The following is a 25,046-nucleotide window of genomic DNA, read 5'->3' as shown; positions in this document are numbered from 1 at the left end:
AGGGAGGGAGTGAAAGGAGGAAGGAATAAAGGAAGAAAGAAAGGAAACTACACAAATACAGATTTACCAGAGCAAAATAGTAAATAAATTGTGCTTTAGGGCTACTTTGGAGAAATGGGCTACTTTGCAGTAATGAAATGGGCTACTTTGCAGTAATGAAAACAACAAAACTAATGTTACATGCAACAACGATGTGTCTCACAGAGACAGTGATGTACAAAATCATTCAGGAGAGAAAAGCTGCTGGTATACCATCTGATGCCATTCAGGTGATGTCCAGATCAGGCAAAATTCTAGGGAGTAATACTAACTGGTAGGGTCAAGAGAAAATCTGGAGAGCTTGGGTGTGATCGATATAGGTGGTCTGTGAATAAAAGCAAAATATCACTAACTTGTACACTTAGGACTTGGGTATTTTACAATATGCTTTAAACAACAACGACAAAATCAAATGAAATGATGGCTTTATGTTTCTCTAAAGCAGGAAAACTATTTGAGCCAATTCGTCCTTTAAATCCTCAGATGCATTTATAGAGATATCCATTCTACGGAAGACGTGATCTTTACCTGTAAGAACCTTAGAGCGCATTCACCCATTCAGCTGTTCCTTATTGATTTTCTGCAGCATGCTAGTAGTTGTTCAGCAGTCAACAAGTCCAGCTGGGAAAAAACATCATTTGATAATTGCTTAAAGCTCAAAAAATCTGGACAGTATATTTGAAACCATGAAAGTTTAAAAAGAATTTAGATGTTCCGCTCAAGTTAAGAGCATATCTGATGGGGCTCAACCAGGATTTAGGTGAGCCTTGGGGATAGGTGATTAACTTGGAGTAAGCTGCAGGACTTTTTTGTCTTCAATTTGTCTTTCTCTACCCTGTCTTTTTACATTATACTTACATTTTTGGAGATTCTGAAGACATTTCCAATGTTAACAGCCTCTTACTGAACTTCACAGGGTATTAGGCATTTTTTTTTCTCAGCATCTAAGATCTTAATAAGCATCTCATATCTTAGCAGACACGAAGCTATTAGCTATTTTCTGAAACGGAAAAAAAACAAAACCACACACACAATAGGCAAAGAGATGTAATGAGCACTGGATGTTATATGGAATTGATGAATAACTGAACTCTACATCTGAAACTAATGTTACACTATATGTTAATTAATTGAACTTAAATAAAATAAGATAAAAAACAATAGGCAAAGAGAATACAAAGGCAAAAAATATTACGGTAAGAGTGAAGATATATATGGAAGAATTTAAGTATGAATTGGATAAAAAATGGAGGGAAGCCAAAGATAAATTGTATATATTGTATCTATTTCATTATTTCACCTATTTCCCCGACCCTAGTGGGGATTGAGAGGAACTAAGAGAAAGTGATATTTGAAAACTGATTGGATTAGAGGAAAGGGAGGAAAAAGTGTCTGTATGGCAGGAGACAGATGTAATTTATTTTTGGATAGATGATATGCCAGAAAGGGAGTCGGGATGTGAAAAAAGGAATTTTGAACAATTTTGAATGTTGCTTATGAAATAGATTTTTGATTACTCTGATTTGCCTTTAATATTTGAACAATATTACTTCATGTTGTTAATCCAAATGTTCATTTTCCAAACTAGTAGGTAAAATCAGAAAAGGGAATATTTTTATGATGGCCAATGTTATAAAATAACAGAAAAAAGATAGCTCTATTTCAACATTATTTTTTTCCTGAAGTTCTATACTGGTGTTCACAGCAGGTGAGCTGACGCCCCCAGACTTTCAAATGTTTCTTTAGCTTTGCAAAAAGACTACTATGAAGTATTAGATGGCTTTGAGTGGATATAGTAGATTTTAGCACCTTGAATTTAACCAATTTCTTTCATTTAATCTTAAGTGAAAAATAACAAGTCAAGGTAAGTCAAAGATGATGCAATATTTAATTTTAAAGCATAACACTAGCAAATGTGTTATGTAATATGCCTGGCCATGAGGAATTTTATTTTGTCTGGGATGTCCAAACTTTGAAAATACAGCAATTCTTTCTCATAAAAAAGATGCAATATATTTAAGGGACACCATGACTAGGCAACAATGCAAGCTCAAACACTTTAATGAGCTTGAGGGCCTCTTCATATGTCAGGATCGTGTCAGACAGGGGTAACACATAGAATGACACAAAAATAGGTGGTATGTATTTTACCACATGATCTGCTCAGGGAATATAAGCATCACTCTACACATGCTGCCACTGATACTCAAAATCTTGCTTTGAACAGAAAAACAACTCACCACCCCTGACACCATGAGCTACTACAGCAACTGGTATGGAGGCCTAAGCTATGGCTGTGGAGGATTTGGTGGCCTGGACTGTGGATATGGCTGGGGATGGGACAGCTTCCCCAGACTGGGCCATGGCTGTGGCTGGAGGGGCCACACATACGGCTGCTGCCGGCCTCTGTGCTACGGTGGATATGGGTTCTCTGGCTTCTACTGAACTACCGTGCCAGTAACCCAACATCTAAAATTATAAGGGACTTCCCAAAACTGAGTTCAGTGTCTGAACATTCAATATCATGCTGGGTTTATTTCCACAAAACTATTTAATGTCTCAGAATTTTGGATTTTTCAATATATTCCTACATCTTCATCATAACTCTAGAATCCTCTTCTTTTGCTTTTATACCTGTTTAGATTATCTGTTCCCCTTCTAGTAAAATGTTAACTTTGAAAACAAAATATGGTTTTTGTTTTGTTCATGGAACTCAGTTATGTGGAAGTGATACCCTCTTTTTATTTTTGGCCCTATAGGACACTTCCACAGACTTTGGAACTATTACCTGATTAAGGGTGAACTGATAGAGCCACAGAATAGTTATTTTACCTGCTCTGTACATTGAGACTCTACAAGACCCAGATGGGATTGACGGAAGGGACAATTCTACTCAATTGTCAATGAGGGAAGCAATCTCTCTGGCTTAGAATTATTTTTTTTTCATATACCTCACAAATATGCATACAACTAGCTGTAAAAACTAATAATTCTAGACTGAAATGAAAAAAAAGTGTTTCAATTGGTTAGTAATTTAATATTTTTAAATTTCTTGCTTTTATTTAGATAACGTTTAGATTTAAGTCAACAAAAAGCAATGGCACTTTAATATATCTATGTATTTATTTATCAAATATATGTGTTTCATATAAATTGAATCACATTTTTTAATTCAGTACAATGCATAATAAATCTTTTCATTTATTCAAAATTTATTTGGCTTTCTTTATTTTAAGCACAATCAAATGATAATAGATCAAACCTTATCACTAGTCTAATTATAAAGTAAACCACCTTTCCAAGAATTTTTGAATTTGAATAATTTCATCCTGTGTACCATACTCTTCTGCACATTATTTCATTTGACATTTGTATCAAGCAGCTGACCTTTAAGTCAGTAATGAATTGGGGTAAATTTTTTCCTGTGAGGTCATTTTACTCAAAGCATTTTAACTAAAATTTTTTAGTCAGCTCTCTTATATTCTTATTGCATTTTCATGACTAGACATGGCATTCTTCTTTACCACCATTCTTATATTGAAGAACTTTTTCAGCCCGATAAGGGAAAAAAACAACCAGACATAATTTCAAACTAATTTAATTTTTAGCATAAACTGATGCTAAACACAGCTGAACCCACAGAGCCTTCTTATAGATCTGAATTTTCCCTGATAAAAACGGCAGGGGCGGACATTTTATTGATGAAATAAGAAAAAAGATATAAGGAAATATCAATGTTTTTTCCTAAAATCAAATGATATATTCAGGTAACAATATAAAATTAAGATATTTTATTTAAACGTGTCAAAATAGGTAAAGTATGTTTGATTCAATTAAATAGTACTGTCATAAACTTGCCAAAACCAGACATTAAATGGCAGCAGGGCCATGCATCTTATCTTGCAGGTAAAAAAATACACGGACACACACACACACACACACCCCTCAGAAAAGTAATTGGCTTTTGTAGAGTTACGTAAGCACTAGTAACAGAATCAGGATCAAGGCCAACGTCTTCTGAAACTAGGTGCGACAGTGTAACCTCCTTTGCTCTGTATATTCTCCCTTCATGGAAGCTTCCATGAACATGGGTCTATTTATGAGGATGTGAAAGATTACATTTCTTAAGTAGAAAAACCATTTCTATAACATTTTGTTGTTATGACATAGAGAATTAAAAACTTACTTTCAATGTTACGTTTATCCAGGTTTCACCTATATCTATACACATCTCTCTATCATCTCTATCTCTAACATCTCTATCATCTCTATCTCTATCATCTCTATCTCTATCATCTCTATCATCTCATCTCTATCATCTCTATCTCTCTCTATCTCTATCTATCAAAAGTCTTTCTTCAAAGGCACAGACTTATTCAGTCTACCTAAAAATAAGTTTGCTTGGCCATCAGTTATCACCCAGCCTTTTAGTCAATCCAATCTGGGTGTTGTAGACTCTCAGTGTACATAGCAAATGAGATACAGTTGCATAGCTCCATTGTTTCACACTTGATCAGGTAATAGTTCCACAGTCTATAAACATGCCCTACCGGGCAAAAAACAAAACAAAACAAAAACAAAAACAAGGCAAAAACACAGCCATCCATGTCATTACATTGAGAAACACTGTCTATGACACAGGTGAAGGAAAAATATTTTGAATTTATAACAGAAGTGCCCTTAACTTCCAAATAAAAGCTATGATTTGACCAATGGAAGAATATATTTTCAACATTTTGTACAACAATGCAGGATCTGAGTTTCACATCAAGTCATTGTCTCGTTGTAGAAAGTTCCTGAAAAGAGAATGACAAAGAATTGTCTAAGTCTTTGAGGCCACTGAATTAAGAGAAAAACAGACAAAAACTCTCAAGACATATATATTTCCCAGTTTTCAAAGATAATTCATATCCAAAGGATATTACCATTTTTCTATTTTTTAACTCAGGGAAAAGAAAAACAATAAAAAATATTTAGTTCATATATTTCACAGTATTCACAATTATTTTATTTTATTTTATTATGTTAATCACCATACATTACATCATTAGTTTTTGATGTAGTGTTCCAGGATTCATTGTTTGCATATAACACCCAGTGCTCCATGCACAACATGCCCTCTTTAATACCCATCACCAGGCTAACTCATCCCCCCACCCTCCTCCCCTCTAGAACCCTCAGTTTGTTTCTCAGAGTCCATAGTCTCTCATGGTTCGTCTTCCCCACCAATTCCCCCCCTTCATTTTTCCCTTCCTACTATCTTCTTTTTTTTTAACATATAATGTATTATTTGTTTTTAATCATATACCACTTTTCTTTGAAAATACATAAATAAGGGTACATTTCACTATTAAACTTTTTTAAAAATTTGCAAAATATATTGATTTTTATCTCATATGGACATAGTTATTTGCATCAGAAATATGAACATAAATTAGTCATCACAGTCAAACAATCTAGCAGATTTACTCAACCATTCATGGGACTCTTAAACTTGTTAGATTTATTTGTGATTGACTTCAAAATGACTCCTTGAGAATTAAAAATTTTTCCAACTTTTTTTCACAATGAAAAGTAGAAATGGAATAAATTTTGATTAAAAGGAAAAAGGATTTAACAGCCAAGGCAAATACTGGGTTAAATATTCCTTTAAAACTTGAAAGCCATTTTAATCCATATTCCATCTTTGAGAATTACTACAAGTTATGGCAGGTAGAATTCATTCTTTCATTAATTCAACAAATATTTTTGTTTGTAAGAACAATGAACAAATCCAGTTGGGAGAATGAATTATCAAAAATGTTATTGGGGTGCCTGGGTGGCACAGTTAAGTGTCTGCCTTCGGCCCAAGTCATGATCCCAGGGTTCTGGGATGATCCCCGCTTTGGGCTCCCTACTCAGTGGGGAGTATGCTTCTCCCTCTTCCTCCGCCCCTCCCTCTGCTCATGCTCTCTCTCATTTGCTCTCTCTTTCTCTCAAATAAATAAATAAGATATTTAAAAAATGTTACAAAAACACTAAGTCAGGAAGTTATATGCACCCCATGTTCACTGCAGCATTATTTACAGTAGTCAACATATGTAAGCACCCTGTGTCCATCGATGGACAAATGGATAAAGAAAGAATAATACACACACACATGCATGCTCACATAGAATGGAATATTATTCATCCATAAAAACGAAGGGAATCTTGCCATTTACAAGAACATGGATGGACCTTGAGGACGTATGCTAAAGTGAAGTAAGTCAGAGAAAGACATATACCATATGATCTCACACATATGTGGAATCTAAAAAAACAAAAACCAAAAACTGAGCTCATAGATACAGAAAACAGATTGGTGGTTGCTAGAAGCAGGGGTTGGGGATGGAGTAGGAAAAAATGGGTGAAGGGGGTCAAAAGGTATAATCCAGTTAAAAAATAAATAAGTCATAAAGATGTAATATACAGCATGGTGACTATAGCTAATACTACCGTATTGCATTTTTTAAAAAGTTTTTATTTGAATTCAGGTTAGTTAACATACAGTGTAATATTAGTTTCAGGTGTATAATGTAGTGATTGAATACTTCCATGTATCAGTCAGTCTTCACCACAAGTGCACTTCTCAATACCTATCAACTATTTTTTTATTTAAATTCAATTAGCCAACATATAGTACATCATCGGTTTTTGATATAATGTTCAACAATTCATCAGTTCAGTATTGCATATTTGAAAATCTCTAAGAGAGTAGATGTTTTTTCTTTAAATTTTATTTATTTATTTGACAGAGAGAGAGGGAACACAAGTAGGGGGAGTGGGAGAAGGAGAAGCAAGCTTCCCGCTGAGCATGGAGCCCGATGCGGGGCTTGATCCCAGTACGCTGGGATCATGACCTGAGCTGAAGGCAGCCGCTTAACTGACTGAGCCACTGAGGCACCCCATAAGAGAGTAGATCTTAAAGTTTCTCAACACAAGAAAAAATTGTAACTGTCTATGGTGATGGATGTTATTTAGACTTATGGTGGTGATCATTTCACAATATATACAAATATCGAATCATTATGTTGTACACCTGAAATTTGTATAATATTGTATGTCAATTATATTTCAATAAATAAAATGTTACTTACACATTTCAAAACAAAACAAAACAACACAACAATAACAAAACAAAACTTCTGTAACATGTCTAAGATCATGTAAAGTAAACATGCTGTTAAAGATCCAAGTCCAAGATATGATCACACTCCAGTGGGGCTTAAACTTTGGGTTTGGTTTACTGTCTTCATAGAGTGAGCTGAGCAGCCAGTGAGCACTGGCTCTCTACCTTCCTTGTTTCCTGACTCAGTCATTTCATGACTGCACATTCATTCTTGGAGATTTTCAAGGCATCAGGATTTTAAGAGACTCTGTTAAAAATATTACATGATTTTAAGAGTACATATTAAAATAAACTAAAGCCTTAATAAATAAGTAATAGCATACAAAAAAAAATGTTTGCTGATTGCCTGAGAGAAAATAAAGGGCTGGGACACACAGAATTGGTAAAGAAAATATAAGAACAAAGATACTATGATGAAATTAGGGATATGAACAGAGGGATGAGATACTGATGGAAAAAATGGATAAGAACAAAAGACCTAGCTGGTGCAAGTATGTATTGGGGATGAATGTAGAATGAGATTTAAAGAGAGGTTTGATAAGAGATATGACATATGGATTATGAAGAAAAGTAAAGAAGAAAAAAAAAATAACTGTAAAGCGTAGAGCCAAGGTCATCTGCATTTTTAGCTAATACTTTGGCGATGGCCTGGTCTGGAAAAATGAGTAATGTGTAAAGAGAATATTTTTGAACAGCTTACAGATTGATTATAGAAGTGAGTTTGGTCTCTCAGTTTCTGAAATAAATTTTACTATGTTGATTAAACAAAAGGATGTTTTACAAGCTGATGTATAAAGTCAAAATAATTTTCTTTTGTGTGTGTGTGTGCATTTGTGTGTGTATTCAACTTGAGAAATAAATTTGACATTTGGAGAATTTGATAGATTTAAGAATTTTAAACGTGATCAGTATATTCCAATCTAGATGGAAGTAAGATACAAGTACCCGGAGAATGATATGAAAATGGGAAATGAGAAAATACTTAATGAGAAAACACCATCGAATATGAATGATGCAATATGTTTAGTGATGAAGAATTCTAGGTAGGGAATTTTTATTTTGTGACTTTGAAGACAGATTTCTTTTCTCATTAAAACAGAAAGAATGTAATGAGTTCAAGGGTGTTCTAACGAGGCAGCTAAGCAATCTCAGAAATTTTAATGAGTGTGCACCTCTCCTTATGTCAACAAACAGATTAATGAGTTGCCTCAAGTGAATGAATAATTTGGAATGATACAAAGGAATGGCCCCATGTTTTATCGCACTTTCCGCTCAGGGGATATAAGCATAGCTGTATGACATTCACACTCAGGATTTTGCTTTGAACAGCAAACCAACTCACCATCCCTGACACCATGATTTACTATGGCAGCTACTATGGAAGCCTTGGCTTTCGTTGTGGGGGATTCTGTGGTCGGGGCTGTAGCCGTGGCTGGAGATGTGGCAACTTTCACAGACCGGGCTGGGGCTAGGGAAGCCACAGATATGGTTGCCACTGCCCATCATGCTATGGAGGATATGGATTCTCTAGCATCTACTGAACTACTGCTATACTAACCCAAAATCTGTTACCATGAGCGGATTTGCCACAACATTCTTCAGTCAATGCAGTGGGATTACCCTAGGCTTATTTGCCAAGAGAAATCCAAGAATTTAAGAGAATTTATTATTTTAAGGTATCTGCATTATGTCCTCTGGCATCCCGAGTTTGGGCACTAACAGATGATTTATGTTGAATACCAATAAATGACCTAACTTGAAAAAGAAAATACAGTTCTGGGGGGTGGGGTTTGTTTAACACAGTTATATGCACATACTTATATGTAAGTGTTACTAATTACAATTAGAAATACAGAACACACAATTACATATGTGTGTGTACATATTAATGCATAAAAAAGAACTCCGGTTTGAGAATTAGTAATTTGAAACAATAGAATGTTACTCTTCTTCTTTATTTTAGTTATATAACTTTCAGAATTGAATTTGGCAGCAAAAAATCAACTACAGAGTTTTAAATCTTCCTACGTTTTAAAAAATATAGTTGTTTTACATATTTCATATTTATCTATTTCTATTTCTTAATGGAGCTCAAAATTTGCAACTAATCTTCCACCTCTATTGTCTCCCTTTATTTTATCTTGTAAAAACAGGTGGTGTTACATCTACATATTTGTAGTCGCTAGACAACCACATCCTTACAACTATAATCAGAGCAAACTTTCCACAAATCTCATAATCCATATTGCTAAATTTTCATAGAAAATAAGCTCTGTTTTCCTATGAATCTTTGAAATATATATGATCTTCCATTATTCATAGTCTGCTTTCATCTATTTGTTATGCACATAAAATAAGACAGACATAAAAGTTATTGATAACCTGGAAAATCAAATGTGAACTGGGGTCATTCATCTCTTTCATCCCATTTGTCTTCTTATGGGGACACTGTTCATCATCATCATCATCATCATCATCATCACACTGAAGTATCTGTAATCCAGTAAGAATAATATACAAACAGAAATATCATTGTGAACCAAAATGTTGTGTGGTTTCAACTAACCAAAAATACCATTCAATAATTAAAAAAAAATTAGACCCCATTCATCCCTTCAAAAATGACTATTTTATCGATGGGACAGTAGTCCCCCCTTATCAGTGGTTTTATTTTCTGTGGTTTCAGTTACCTGAGGTCAGCCAGAGGTGAGAAGGAAATGGTCCTCCTTCAGGAATGTTGTCAGAAGATCAAAAGCAGCTTCACGCTACCTCACAATGCCTATCACTCACCTCATGTCATCTCATTTTGTAAACATTTTATCATCTCAAGAAGAAGGATGAGTACAATAAAGGTATTTTGACAGAGAGAACACATTCACATCACTTTTATTACAGTATATTGTTACAGTTGTTCTACTTAATTATTAGTTACTATTGTTAATCTTTTCTGTGCCTAATTTATAGGTTAAACTTTATCACAGGGATGTATGTATAGGAACAAACATGGCATATATAGTGTTCGGTACTATCTGTGGTTTCAGGCATCCACTGAGAATCTTGGGACACATCCCCTGTGAATAAGAGGGGACTACCATATAAGAGATAAGGAATAAAATAGGTAAAATATCAGAATTTCTAAATTTTTCCTAAAACTGAATGGCATCTTCAGGTAATGGTATGAACCTATTGATACTTGGTATAAGCTGGGCCAATGTAATAAAAAAAGGACAAAACGAAATCACAGAATTAAAGATCTGAAAGGGACAATAAACTCTGTAATGTTGTCCCATAGTCTTGCAGGCAGGGAACCTCAGAATAAGCCATTTTAAGACTAGAGTATTCAATTATACTATGCTGCTTCTCTCTTTATTTTCTCTTTGAATGTTGTCACATAAACCATTTTGAAAGTTCTGGTGATGCTTATAAGAAAAGCTTAGATGCAGCAAGATGGCGGCTGTCTCAATGTCAGAGACGCTGAGGCAAATGTTGTGGGGGAAAAGAGCAGTGGCTGTAGCTGCCATTTCTGTTTCCAGGGCTCCTATCAGGTCGTTAAGCACTTCCACATGGAGGCTGGCACAGGACCAAGCTTGGGACACGCAACTCATAACAGCTGATGAAAAATTGGGTATCACTACTTTAACTGGTGTTCCAGAAGAGCATATCAAAACTAGGAAAGTCAGGATCTTTGTTCCCGCTCGCAATAACATGCAGTCTGGAGTAAATAACACAAAGAAATGGAAGATAGAGTTTGATACCAGGAGGCGATGGGAAAATCCTTTGATGGGTTGGGCATCAATGGCTGATCCCTTGTCCAACATGGTTCTAACCTTCAGTACTAAAGAAGATGCAGCTGCTTTTGCAGAAAAAAATGGGTGGAGCTATGACATTGAAGATAGGAAGGTTCCAAAACCCCAGTCCAAGTCTTATGGTGCAAATTTTTCTTGGAACAAAAGAACAAGAGTATCCACAAAATAGGTTGGCACTGACTATATCTCTGTGCTTGACGGTGAATAAAGTCAGCTGTGCAGTATTTATAGTCCATGTATAATACATCTCTTAATCCCCTAATAAATTTGACCTTTAACCACTAAAAAAAAGCGATTTTTATGGAGATTGATCTCTTTACTTAGATTAAGAGCTATGTTTCTTTAACATTTTTATTGTTCTGATATAGAGAACAGCACCTGTCAATTTGTAGGTTATCTGCCTTTGGATATAATTAAATGATGAGCAATGTTAAAATTCAACTTTAGGTAACAAAACAAATGAACAAAGACCCATGATGACCTCTTCTTTCAGTCCGTGCTGTCTAGGAGTTGTATGGGCTGAGCAAGGGAAATAAGGCCAAGTCACTTACCCTATTGAAGGATCACACTGTGGAGTTTGATCCTTTCATTTGGTTAGTATCTCCAAGGACAGGCGCTTTGGGCCTGACAAGCAGTAATCAATATAATTATTACTGCCATTGACATTCTTAGTATAAACAATATTATCATAATTTTGTTTTGTTTAGATTATATGAATCTGCATCTAAGGTGAGAGAAAATGTTTGGAATTTATAACAAAATACTTCTTCACTGCTAGGGAAAATGTAAGAACATTTTTCACTCCTCCATCCATCAGCATCAATAGCAACTTGGGTCATGAGTGAAAACTTAAAAAAATAATAATAATAATGATCCACATCTGCCTTTGATCCACTAAATGGGCAGAAAAATAATAACCCCTAAAGAAATTTCCAATGTAAAATTTTCGCTTATGCATATGGGGAAAAACATTTGTTTCATATTTTTCAAATTCTTTTTTTTTTTTTTTTTACAGTGGATGGACATTTATAAGTGATGAATACCAAAGTCATGTGTTTTCTTCTTTGAAAACACATTTAGCATTTATTGTTAGTGAAATTTTTCATTTGTGTTCCATATTGTTTCCATCTATAAAGCAGAGATAGTCTTAGATGTTAAAAAAATAATTAGAAGCTTTTAATCATAGTTACATGCTCTGACAGAGCTACACAAGGAGACTATGGAATCCTTAATGCTATGCAATTTATTCATACTTCTAAGTGATTCATTAAAAATGAAAATATTCATTCTATCAATTGGCTGATTTCTGAAATGAGGAATAAAAATGGAATGCATTTGGGTTAGAATAGCATGGAGATTAAAGGCTAATATTGGGGTTAGTGCCACTCTGAAACCAGAAAGCCTGTTGGAACTCATGTCAGCCATAAAGCATTTCCTAGAACAGCAGATCGGTTGCTTAGGTTATGATATGCATGATCCTTGATTTAATATCAATGAAAGTCATATAACTCTTTCAAAAAATATTGAGTGCCAACTAAATGCTAGGTTTCGTTTAGATACTAGGTCAGGTCAGTGAACACACCCATCCAAAAACTATGTCATATTACTTATAAATCTCAACAAAAGCTTAGCAAAATGGTTATTGTCATAGAAAACAAGTTTCTTGAGTCCCAAGTGTCAAGGTATGGGCACATTTGCATAGAGCTTTAGGTATCACTGATTAACTCTCTGGGCTGAGGTGAGGAACTCTGAATATCAGGCCAACTGCTTCCAAAGAGTGCTTCTTTATTTCTTGTCCTTCTTTATTTTCTTATTATTATTTTTAAATTTTTATTTACTTATTTGAGAGAGAGAGCACAAGTGGAGGGTGGGAGAGGCAGAGGGAGAGGGAGAAGCAGACTCCCTACTGAGTGGGGACCCCCCCACACCTCCAACATGGGGCTCAATCCCAGGACCCTGAGATCATGACCTGAGCTGAAGGCAGAAGCCCAACCAACTTAGCTACCCAGGCACCTCTCTTATCCTTTTTTAAAAGTGTGCTACACATGAAGAAAATTTCTTCCAGGTTGTACAAGGTCTTTTAAAATTTAAGATGATTTTAGGAGTTTTAACAACATTGTCAATATCCTAGAAAGGTCTTGTTGATATCTTAGGAAAGACAAGTTAGAAATTACCTACAGACAAAAAAATGGGCACAGACTAAGCAAAGAGAAGACAGGGGCAAGTGTATAATATTGACTATGGAGATCTAGGTAGAAGGATGCTTTGTTCTTTTGAATATAGAGTTAGAGCCAAAACCATTTTTCCCACTTCACACTTATACCTGGATGCAGCAATGAATCATGGAGGAAGGAAGTTGGGTGATGTTTGGAGTAAGATTTGAAGAAGATCTAAGATACATGGATAAATGATGAAGGGCAGAGGAAGAGGGGGACATGGTGTAGGGGGGCAAATATAATCTGCACTTGTGGTAGCAGTGAGACTAGAACGTATTCTGGAGAAAGGGCCCAGGATACTAAAAAAACGTACTGTGGGAAGACTTCCCACAAGATGGATTTTTGATCACTTGATAGTCTTTCCACTAGTGATTTCAATTCCGCTATGCATTTAAACCAAATAAGTATGCTGGCATTTAAAGCCAAAAATAAACCTATTAGTTGTACATTGCCAAAATTTTAAAACTCTAGAAATCAGGTGAGATTTTGTGGTTGTTTTCTGGTATACATGGCAAGTGAACCAAATCTGTCTTGACATAAAGTGTTCTTTTATATTCTAAAAAGAGGTGCATCATTTGCTTCTCATGATACAAAATACATGCGCCTTTTAAAGAAATTGATAAACTTAAGAGCCTTGATCTTAATTATTTTTTGCTATTTTGTAGAACCAATTACAGTAACTCTCAAATGCCAGTGATGAGAAGATATTTAATTAGAAATTCAACAATATTTAATGTAACTGATATCAAGTGACTGGCAATCAAGTATTCTGTTTAGGCTTTGGTATGTTAATACTTTGAAGAAATAGCAATTCATTCTAAGAAGATTATAGCAGCAAGCTCTGCTCTACAGCCTATGTAGCCAAGCAGATTCAGACATTCTTTATGCCTGTGGTCGGGGGACCACAGATTAATAACTTGTGTCAGGCAAATATAATTCATGGAATGACACCAAAGGAAGGGCACATATTTTGTCATGTTCTCTGATCAGAGTATATAAGCGTCCTTGTAAAGATGGCGACATTCACACTCTGACTCTGGCATTGAACCGCAAACCAACTCACCACCCTTGACACCATGAGTTACTACTACGGCAACTACTACGGAGGCCTGGGCTACGGCTGTGGAGGCTTCAGTGGCCTGGGCTGTGGCAGTGGCTGGGGATGCGGCAGGTTCCCCACACTGGGCTGGGGCTGGGGCTGGGGAGCCCGAAGATATGACTGCTGCCGCCCACTGTGTTACGGAGGATATGGATTCTCTACCTTCTACTAAAAGTATTTTTGAAATTGGTTGCAAAGTGAAAGCTTCCAAATTTATTTGGTCCTATTTTTGTGCTTTGATTCCCAAAACATCTATCTTATATTCTCCAGGACCAATTGATAGCTATTTATCAATGGTTAAACTACTTCTACAAATATTTGGTGCTTTTTACCTCCAGAACCCATCATCTTTTTTTTTTTTTTTTAAGATTTTATTTATTTATTTGACAGAGAGAGAGAGCACAAGCAGGGAGTACGGCAGGCACAGCGAGAAGGAGAAGCAGGCTCCCCGTGGAGGAGCAGGGAGCCTGACACAGGGCTCGTTCTCAAGACCCCAGGATCATGACCTGAGCCGAAGGCAGATGCTTAACCGATTGAGCCACCCAGGAGCCCCTAGAACCCAACATTTTAAATGAATATTCAATATGTAAAACTGTCTTAGTTTGCTCTCCTCAGTTTGGTTTACTTCTCTTGCCACCATTACCAAAATGTTATCTTTCTAGATCTTAAAGAAAATTTGTATTTTGCTTTTGTCCAATAAAATGATTTCTCAGAATCTAAATACTCTGGTTTTGTTTGATGTTTTAATTTTTATTATTTTAACATCTTCTTTTGCAACTAATACAAAAAATTTGCTTATGAAGCAGTAAGGTCTGTGGCTATTGATATATAGAGTATGATGCAACAGTTTCTAGTTCAGCACATTATACAAGCTTGAGAACACATAGGGAGTAATACTAACAGTTAATGAAAATGACTTGCCCTGTCTGCTCCATTAACATATATATATATGTATGTATCAGTCCTCTCAAATGTCCCTTAAGTGTTCCTGGAACAGGGCACCTGGGTGGCTCAGTTAGTTAAGTATCTGCCTTCGGCTCAGGTCATGGTCTCAGGGTCCTGGGATCAAGCCCTGCATCGGGCTCCCTGCTCAGCAGGAAGCCTGCTTCTCCCTCTCCCACTCCCCCTGCTGTGCTCTCTTTCTCTCTCTGTCAAATAAATAAATAAAATCTTAAAAAAAAAAAGTGTTCCTGGAACTACTAAGGAGTGTGTCATTCTCATATTTCCATTCAAGTACATGTTTCTGTGTGACTTTGCTACTAGCTAAATATTTTCTTTCTTTTTAAGGCTTTGTTTTATTTTCACAGCATAATCAAGAGGAAAGTACTGAGATTTCCTACATTCCCTCTGCTCCCACACCAGCACAACATCCCCCAATATCAATATGCCCTACCAGACTGGTACATTGGTTATAACTGATAAATCTGCATTGACACATTATCATCACCTAGCCCATACAATAGGGTCGTTTCTTGGTGTAGTACATTCTATAGGTTTGGACAAATATACAATGACATGAATCTATCATTATAATATGATACAGAATATTTTTACTGTCCTAAATATCTTCTTTTTTAAAGTTTTTATTTAAATTTCAGTTCATTACTGTGATTTGTAATATTAGTTTCAGGTGTACAATGTCGTGATTCATCACATTAAGTGTAATCCTTAATCCCTGAATATCTCTTATGGTCCTTCTATCCATCCCTTCCCTTGCTGAATGTCTTCTTGGTACCACTGGTCTGGCCAGACATGCCTTTGCTTTCTTATAAACTTTGTCTTTGAGCAGGGGAGGAGTTTGGAAAGCATCATTCATTTCCTGAGCAGGAACTATACATCCATAGTTGGCATCTACTGAGGGCTATTGTCCCTTATAAGGCTTGTCCATCGAGCATTGCCATTGTGCGCTGGAACTCAATGGTACAGCGTTCTATGGAAAACAAAGGTGTATGGGGTGTTCTTTTCTGATTTCTTTTTACACTCTTTTAGAAGGCTCATAATATTCTATAGATCTTCTTAGGAATGAACAGTGGTACAAGGTCAAACCTCAGGCACATACCAGATGCTTTATTGATAAGAATCTCCCATGGCTGGAAACTCTGGCCCCATTGCTCAGTCAGAGTCAAACAACCTGGCTCTTTCTTTCTTCAGAATTTATTCTCTCCCCAGAAATTTCTCAATCTCTCATGAGGAACTTTCTTTTAGACTTATCCCATCAGTTCACCCTTTGGAACAAGCCTCTTGGAACATCAACAGTGAGCACAGATTGAATTCTCTTTTAGAAGGTTTCTTAGCCAACTTTTAAAGTCACCAGAACAGCCTGTTTCACCAGTTTGTCTGACATGACTGGACATGTCTGAATCCACTCAAATTCATACTTGGACCCATATGACTTATGTCTTGAGAAATTCTTTTTATCCTTCTGTAATTGAAAGGAAAAACATTACTGTAAGAACAATTTGCCACAGCAAGAACTGTTACCTTTTTACCTGTACTGCATAAGAAAAGTAAGAGAAAAAAATGAAAGAGAAGAATTCATAGAACAGGGCCTGGTGACTTACACAGAATATGCCTTCCATATTTTTGTGAAGATTACATAAGAACAAGAGTGGTGATTACCTGCTCACGTGCTAATAAACTGGAAGGTGTCAATTCAAAGGTTCTCCAAAAGATCCCTTCTGCATTCATTTAATCTTGCTAGTAATGCATAAAGCTTAGTATGTTCATACATAAAGCTTAGGGTGTTCTAAATCCCTGTGATAAAATAGAAGAATTCTTCAGGTAATTAGTTTTTGCTTTAACCAAACAGTACAGTGCAATGATCCCTGTAGATTAATAATAATAACTGTAGCTATTCTTCTATGTGATTTGTAACTTTGGTTGTTCATTTTCCACTGTCTAAAATGTAACAATATGCGAACTAGTTTGCACACTTACATGTGCTCTATAAGAGGTGTAAGTACATAAAAAGTTTGCCCTGACAAACATACACAGGAAATTATAGGCCTTTTAAAGAACCATTACTTGGAATACAGAGTACGTGATTGTTTAACATAATTACCTCTGGACGGACAGTATACCGTACTGAATATGACCTTGTATATCATGCATATTAGATTTAAATGTTGCCCTTATTTGAAGGTCTTCTTTATTTTTGATCTGAACTGTCCAGATGCTATTAAATTTGATTTGTGGCCAAAAATAATTTGTGATTCTCCTGAATGTCATGGCTTTTAGAAGCATATTGCAAAAGCTATGTTGATTATCTTGGTTACATTCTTAGACACTTAGAAGCTGGCAACATGAAACACATTTCTAAATTGCAGTCACTAAATAGTTCTGTTGGGAGAAATTTTGTTTATATCTCTTACATCAGTAAGATGTTACATTCTTCTGAATGTAAGTAGGGTGAAAATATCCTGAGTAAAGATGAAGGTCCTAATTTTGAAGAAGGCATGACAGCGTTAGGTGTACCCCTTGTGTGCTAGGGAATAGAGATTACATAATTTAGGATCCGGGATTAATGTTAAAGGATAGAACGAGAGGGAGAATAATTTCTTGAAACCTGGATGCAAAAAGTAAAATGTATTACCTCCATTGAAAATAGTTTTAGAGACATAATAATCATAGTCACATCTCATTACTGACTTCAAATTTGTTATAGGCAATCTAATGATAAAAATCAATATAAAAACTTTAACCAATAAAAGCTGCTCTATTAATATGAAAGGGCAGTTTAGTAAATATTTTATCATATATATGAATAGAATAAAAACTCAGTATAACAGATCGATTTTCCAAGTCTGAATAAAAGGGTTTTTTATGTTTATGTTCGACAAATAAAATTGCTGGTCTCCAAAACCTGGAGGACTAGGGTGAAGCTATGCATCTGTCTATGGCTCTAGCTAGGAACTTGGAGATTTTGAGGCTTAATATTGTTATACATTTAGTTATGTTTCTGCCAAGCACCTTGCTGTGGGCTCGAGGAACCATCTAGGTTTTACGGTTCAGTTGGTTGACAGTGGCATCGTGATCCATACAGCCATTCAAGTCAGAATTTGTGGAGGCTTCCTATATCTCTTCTCTCATCTGTGCAAGTGACTGGTAACTTTTGTGCTACCTCCTTAATGTACATATTTCATTTTACCCATTTTCTAAAGTCCATAGTCATCATTTGTCCCTAGGACTGTGGTTATACCTTCTCATCTATTGGTTTCCAGGATGCAAAGCCTCCCTTCCCGTTAGTCCCTTTATTAAAAGCACTTTGTTTAAAATGTCTCCTTCTGTGTCTTGGGATGGCACATAATTCTATTATAAAGAAAACATGCAGCTCTCAATGTGCTGGAATGGAAGGAAATCTAAGACAATTCAGTTAAAAATCAATTTGCAACAAAGCATGGACCAGAGAACTGGTCCATCAGACATATAGTTCAGTAAACATTAGCTGTATTAGTATGTGTTATTTCCTAAATAACCCATAATCGTTCTTAACTATTTGCCTTTATCCTAGCTCCTGCATCACCTCAGGTGGTATGCTCTTCACTTTTCATCATGAGTTCCTACTCATCTTCAAAAATCAACCTAATTTTTATCTCTGCTGGAATGTCTCCCCTTATTGCCCAAGATAACCTGGTAGCATCCTTTATGATAGCATCATGTCACTTCGTGATTACCTATTGGCCTCTAGTCCCTTATATAGCTCTTTCCTCATAACACTTATCACCAATGGGTGTTATATATTGGCTTGTTTGCTCACATATTTTGTGTCTTCCCCAGGGAATGCAAAATGTTTTATTCACTGCTGAATCCTCAGTGCCTACAGCAATGCCTGATCCACAGACAGTATTTCATAAAGTATGTACTGAATAAATCTGTGATAGTACTAGCATATTAATTAATTATATATATATGCCAAATTATCCATTACATTAAGAGTCCTCTTATTATTAATGATATGAGCCTACTGATTAAAAAAACACAAGCATTTATTTTATTAACTTTATACTTTATTCATAATTTCCATAGATACATATTAACCATTTACAATATGCTAGGCACTCTGCTTGGTACAAAGGCATAGCCACAAGCCAATGTCAATATAACTAATAATGATAACTTATATTCATTGTGTGCTTACTTGGTCTGACATTATTACACCTAAACTTCAGAATTTAAGAGATAGCTATTGCTATTCCATTGGAATAGGTGAGAAAATCGTAATTTGGAGAGTTTAAATTACTTATTCTAAATCATACAATAGTGAATTTTGAGTTAAGAATAACCAATGATAAATTAAAAAATAGAGGGTTTTCAACCTCAGCACAAGCTTATGTACCTGGGCACATGTAGTAAAGATGGTTATAAGAAAGCTACTTGCTGGGGCGCCTGGGTGGCTTAGTCGTTGTCTGCCTTTTCAGCTCAGGTCATGATCCCAGGGTCCTGGGATCGAGCCCCGCATCGGGCTCCCTGCTCCGTGGGAAGCCTGCTTCTCCCTCTCCCGCTCCCCCTGCTTGTGTTCCCCCTCTCGCTGTGTCTCTCTCTGTCAAATAAATAAAATCTTAAAAAAAAATGCTACTTGCCTGCTACCACAACATTGCTACATAACAACCACAAACCTCAATGTTATATAACCATAAGTTTGATAGTCATCCATCTGAGAGCTGGGTTCACTAACACGACTGGGGGTTGGCTGACTGTTGGTGTGGTAAGTGGGTGACCTGGCTCTGCTCCACATGTCTCTTATTCTCCAACAGATGACCAGATGTGGGAGAGAGGGGCAATGCTTTGCATTCTATCATAGACCCCACAGTCTATGAGAAATTCTATTTCTTAGGTAATGTCATCTACTCAAAGCAATCCATGGTCTCCTCTCTGCAAGCTGATGACTCTCAAATCTGTAACTCTAGTCTGTGGGGATGCCAGATAAAATGTAGGACAACCTGTGAAATTTGAATTTCAGATAAACAAAAAAAAATGTGTTTTAAAAATATCACATGGAACATGTAATAAAAAGAAGTCATTTTTCTGAAATTGAAATATAACTGGCACTTTGTATTTTCATTTTCACAATATGGTATCCCTCCCAATCTGGCCTCTCTTCTGATGTTTTTCTGCTTGAAGAGTGTTTCCAAATGTGTGTCTATATAGGCAACTGAAACTCAACATGTCCTGACCAATACATTATTCTCTCACATGTTACCCTTTCTGCCCCCAGGCCTTCCATTCCAGCATTTCTACGCCCTGGTACTCCAAGACTGAAAAATCAGTAATGAAAGTAATTCTCAATTTCCCTCCTCTCTTCATTCATTGAGTATGAATTCTCCTTAATTCTCCATTTAAATCTTACTGAAAGAGGGTGTGCCTGGTTAAGTGTCAACTCTTGGTTTTGACTCAGGTCGTGATCTCAGGTGGTGGGTTCGAGCCCCACCTGGGGGCTCAGCTCAGAGTCTGCTTAAGACTCTCTCTCTCTCCCTCTCTAACCCTCCCCCACCCATGCATGCACGCTCTCTCTCTACTCAAATAAATACATACATTTAAAAAATAAAATAAAATAGATCTTGCTTGAAGAGGTCCCATCTTCTTCATCATCAGTTTTCTTATTTCAAGTCCTTCCATAACTCAATCCCAATATTCTCTCTTAAGGGTCATCCTAACTCCTCTTTTATCCCATTCACATCTTAAGGTGCTATCTTCTTCATGGCCATCTTGTTGGTTAGAAACCCAAACTTCGAAGTCAGACTGCTTGGGTATCAATATCTATGTTGATTAACTCCAAGACCTTGGGCAATTTATTTTACTTCATTAAGTCTCACTTTTGTTATCTGCATATTGAAGATGATTTCATGGTTTTCCCTGTAATGTGGAGAGGATTAAATGAGCTAAGGTTTGTAAAGCACAGAGGAATGACCAAACACAGAATAAACAATACTAGATATAGCTATTATTTTTACCTTAATTCTTTTACCTCATTATAATACCTTTTTTGTTGTTGTTCTGTATTTCATTCCATAGAAACACCTCCTCATCCTGTAAGGACTAGAATATAAAAACTACCCTTATATCATGGTCCAGAGCGGGGGGAAAGCCTATCCTCAATATTCTTTTCACATATTTTCTTTTTTCCACAACAAACTTTATTACACAATGTGGATGTTTGCTTATCTTTCTCCCCCTCTCAATAGTGAGCTTGTTCATTGAAAGCTGAATTTACTCAGCTTTAATGCATCTGCATTGAAATTCATTACAGGCTCATGTAGTGAAATGTCTTACTTTCTTATTTCACTCCTGGCTATAATACTAGATGGTTATTAAACTTGATATGATCCTATTGTAAGTTGAGTTTCTTTCATGCTATATTTTTATATTGAAATGGTAACTGAAATAATTTGCTAAAAAGTTTAAACAGCCCGTATAGAACACTGGATTGCTTCTGGGCAGACAGTAAATGTACAAGGCAAGTACAATAAATTATTAGAACCTCCATTCCAACAGTCATTTGTACCATATGAAGAGGCCCAAACCCAAGTTCTCCCCACCAGTCTACTCCAAGGCTCTGTTCAGAGGTCCTAGGGCAGCGCTATTAAATTAGCAAGGAAGTAATTAAAGGAAAGATACCAGGACTAAATCATTGTCTTCACTGTGTACTTTTCTTCCAGAAGTAAGACTGTGAAGAGAAAGACAATTTATCTGACATGGTTCTTCATTGAAAGAGATGGAAATCACTTTTTAAGAAAGAAATTTTGAGAATGTGGGTAAATCAAAGAACCTGTGGGTAAGTGGGGAGATGAAGTTGGCAGGAGATGCAGGACCCAGGGATATAGAGACTGCTGGAATAACGACCAAGCTCACACTGCAGCAACAGTTTTGTTATGATACCACTTTTTCCATTACCGTCACAGCTGCTTTTAGCCACTACTGGACTCACAACTCTGGATGAATTTTGGATTATTCTTTTGTCTTTGCATCACTTCGTCTAAGATCCAAGACCAGGTGACATCCTAATTCCTAATTCATGCATACGAGATATCACTATGAGGAATAGTAAAAGGAATTGTCTCGTCCTCCTCAGGGTCTGTATTGGGAATTACAACACTTCTTCATTCTGGAACAAAGCTTAGCTACTGAGTAGCCCCTTCGTCCTCCCCAAAAAGCAATGTCAATGACACAGAGCTGAAATGAAACTACATTAGATGTTTTCTTCCATACCAGATTCAGCCCAGAAAATAAGTACATGGTCCTCTTAGCTAAGTGATATGGTAAGTTATTTAATCTCTCAGTCATACCTCCCATGATGGTTTGTTTTATGTGTCAGTTTGACTGGGCTATGGTACTCAGTGATTTATCAAACAGTAATCTAGCTGTTACTGTTTTTGTGTGCTGGTCTTAGCCTACCAATAATCAATGTTATGGTTGGACCAGCCTTTATGGTTCTTATTAATATTGCAAGATGCCCTTCAGCAATAACCATGGTGAAACTTTAAAAAAATAAAGGTATTTTACCTATAAGATCTAGAAATTACACAACACATCTGGGACCACACAGTGAGGTCACTGGGGGGAGAGAGAGAAGGAGCAAGAGAGAGAGAGAAAGAGAAAGAGCATGGGCCTGGGATTCTGCTTTTATTAGGGTCAAAGGTGGGAGCCTAGGGTTTTGCTGTTGGTGAACTTAAAACAGGAGAGGAAATTTAAAGTTAGGAAGAAAAAAAACCCAAAAAACAAATGGCCCAAATGGTCAGTTACTGAAATCAAGTTATATATCTCTAAAACCAAGAAGCTTCAGTGTGGGGAGGTGGCCTGGATCTTTATCCGGTGTGTGGCTGGAAATGTGTTCATTCAGGATCACCATCTTTGAAGTGGATGCCTCCTTGAAGTGGTGGCAATCAAAGCTTAACTCAGGTACTTGCATTACGAAAAAGAAAACAACAACAAACAACTGTCAGGGTTTACTACACTGTGACAGTATTTTGAAGATATGTTAACATCTATAATCAGTTGACTTTAAGTAAAGGAGATTACTCTGTATAATGCAGGTAGATCTAATCCAATGAATTAGAGGCCTTAAAAGCAAATTGACATTTCCCAAAGAAGGTATTCCTCCTCAAGAGAGCAGTATCAACTCCTGCCTGAATTTCCAGCCTGCCTGATTTGCCAGCCACCACAATCATGTAAACTGGTTCCTTAAAATAGATCTCTTCATCTAATTATATGAGATCACACACACATATATACACACACCATATACGTATCTCCATATATATATATATATATTTATACAGTAGTATATAATATAGAGTAGTATGTATTATATACAAGAATAAACATATATACTAAAATAGCATACACACACACAGACACACCCAATATTGATTCAATTTATCTGGAGACTCTGATACACCTCCCAAACCACTCCTCCAGTTTTCTATAGTTGATAAAAACTCCCCTAAATCAAAATTAGCACTTAAGGTTATGACATGTGATCATGGTTAGAACTGGAATTTCATTTGGGATTGAGAGGAAGACCGACTATATACATTGCTCCCGACCTGTCCCTAGACACTAGACACAAAAATCTGGGGAGGAAGAGCAAAGAGGAGAAGGAGAAAATGAAGAGACAAACTCAGCAAGAGATGTAGTATCAAGAGAACAGGCTCACGTGGAATGCCACAGTGAGAGACCTGGACCCCAGGGGAGAGCCTATGGGGAGTGAGCTGTAAGAAGAGATGTGACAATGGGGAGGGGCAGATACCAAAAGGAAATGGAGAAGGAGTTGAAGATCAACTATCTCTACAAAAATTATGGCCCAAGCTTTTATCGATCTAAATGTGTTGTTGATAACACCATCAAGTGTCTATCTTACTCCCGTTCTGGAGGGCTCTCTAAATCAGCAGTGCAGGCAAGTGGAAAACACATAGGCTCTTGAGTCTAAGGCTCACCTAAGTTTATATCCAACTGTGTGCTAAATAGCTGTGATGTCCTTGCACATGTTATTACTTAAATTCTCTGAATTGAGGGCGATACTAGTTTCTACCTCACAGGATGATCGTATTAAATGTACATCTTAAGTTCTTGGCACAAAATAAGTATGAATAAACACTTAATATTCATATTCTCACTATTATTACTACGAAGGTGAGAGATGTGTCTGTCTCAGGGACTCAGTTGAAGTCATTAACCCTTCAACAGAAGTTTGTTTTGAAGAATGGTTGGACAGATCACGACATTTACATAAGATATGTTCTTACAGAGAGTGTCAGAAGCAGGCATATATAATTAGTGAACCCAAATAATCTTTTGAAACACAGTTGGGATATTACCTCATGTCATGGAGTGAGTTTATGGGAATCTAAACCAACGTAGGATAAAAGCTAAGGCTTTGAGGATGGAAAAATTACCTCTAATAGGCACAAAGTTGATTAAAGGAATACTAAATTAAAACATGTTCACATGTTAGAATCAAGGGGATATTAAAGAGTTTGGGGGGGTTCAGATGCCATTTGAACTGTAGAGGCTGCAGGCTTTCCCAGCTTCACTTCTGAGGATTTGTCAAGTCCCTGTGCAGAGAGTGACATTTAAGCTCAAGTAACTCAGCTTTTACTACCCAACTGAATTCATTCCTGTAATAGAGAGTAAGCTGAGGTCATTGACAATCCAAGCTTCCACACAAACTTTGCAATGGGTATCGTGACCTCAGGGTTTTAGTTACCACTCTCATTTGGACTTGGAGATGAAGACTTTGG

General features: G+C 36.4%; 3 protein-coding genes across 3 annotated transcripts; all 3 read left to right on the top strand.

Moving 5' to 3' along the window:
- The first annotated feature begins 2,292 nt into the window (after window positions 1-2,292).
- Window positions 2,293-2,484, top strand: LOC102729036 (keratin-associated protein 19-7-like). Its single transcript, XM_006734997.1, has one exon. It carries the CDS (start codon window positions 2,293-2,295, stop codon window positions 2,482-2,484), a length of 192 nt encoding a protein of 63 aa, XP_006735060.1.
- Window positions 2,485-10,633: 8,149 nt separating this feature from the next.
- Window positions 10,634-11,286, top strand: LOC102751114 (NADH dehydrogenase [ubiquinone] iron-sulfur protein 4, mitochondrial). Its single transcript, XM_081804941.1, has one exon. The coding sequence runs from the start codon at window positions 10,637-10,639 to the stop codon at window positions 11,162-11,164; it is 528 nt and encodes a 175-aa protein (XP_081661067.1). The 5' UTR covers window positions 10,634-10,636; the 3' UTR covers window positions 11,165-11,286.
- Window positions 11,287-14,287: 3,001 nt separating this feature from the next.
- LOC115941501 (keratin-associated protein 19-7-like) lies at window positions 14,288-14,519 on the top strand. The gene has a single exon (XM_031029908.2). It carries the CDS (start codon window positions 14,288-14,290, stop codon window positions 14,480-14,482), a length of 195 nt encoding a protein of 64 aa, XP_030885768.2. The 3' UTR covers window positions 14,483-14,519.
- The last annotated feature ends 10,527 nt before the right edge of the window (window positions 14,520-25,046 follow it).

The sequence above is a fragment of the Leptonychotes weddellii genome, chromosome 1 (genome assembly GCF_054177405.1).
Source record: "Leptonychotes weddellii isolate Sample4059 chromosome 1, ASM5417740v2, whole genome shotgun sequence".
Lineage (NCBI taxonomy): Eukaryota > Metazoa > Chordata > Mammalia > Carnivora > Phocidae > Leptonychotes > Leptonychotes weddellii.
Note: the sequence above shows the minus strand (reverse complement) of the source record. Positions and strands in the feature narration are given on the sequence as shown.

Bases quoted from the DNA above. Each gene is read 5' to 3' on its own strand.
- LOC102729036 (XM_006734997.1), top strand. From the start codon at position 2,293: ATGAGCTACTACAGCAACTGGTATGGAGGCCTAAGCTATGGCTGTGGA.
- LOC102751114 (XM_081804941.1), top strand. From the start codon at position 10,637: ATGGCGGCTGTCTCAATGTCAGAGACGCTGAGGCAAATGTTGTGGGGG.
- LOC115941501 (XM_031029908.2), top strand. From the start codon at position 14,288: ATGAGTTACTACTACGGCAACTACTACGGAGGCCTGGGCTACGGCTGT.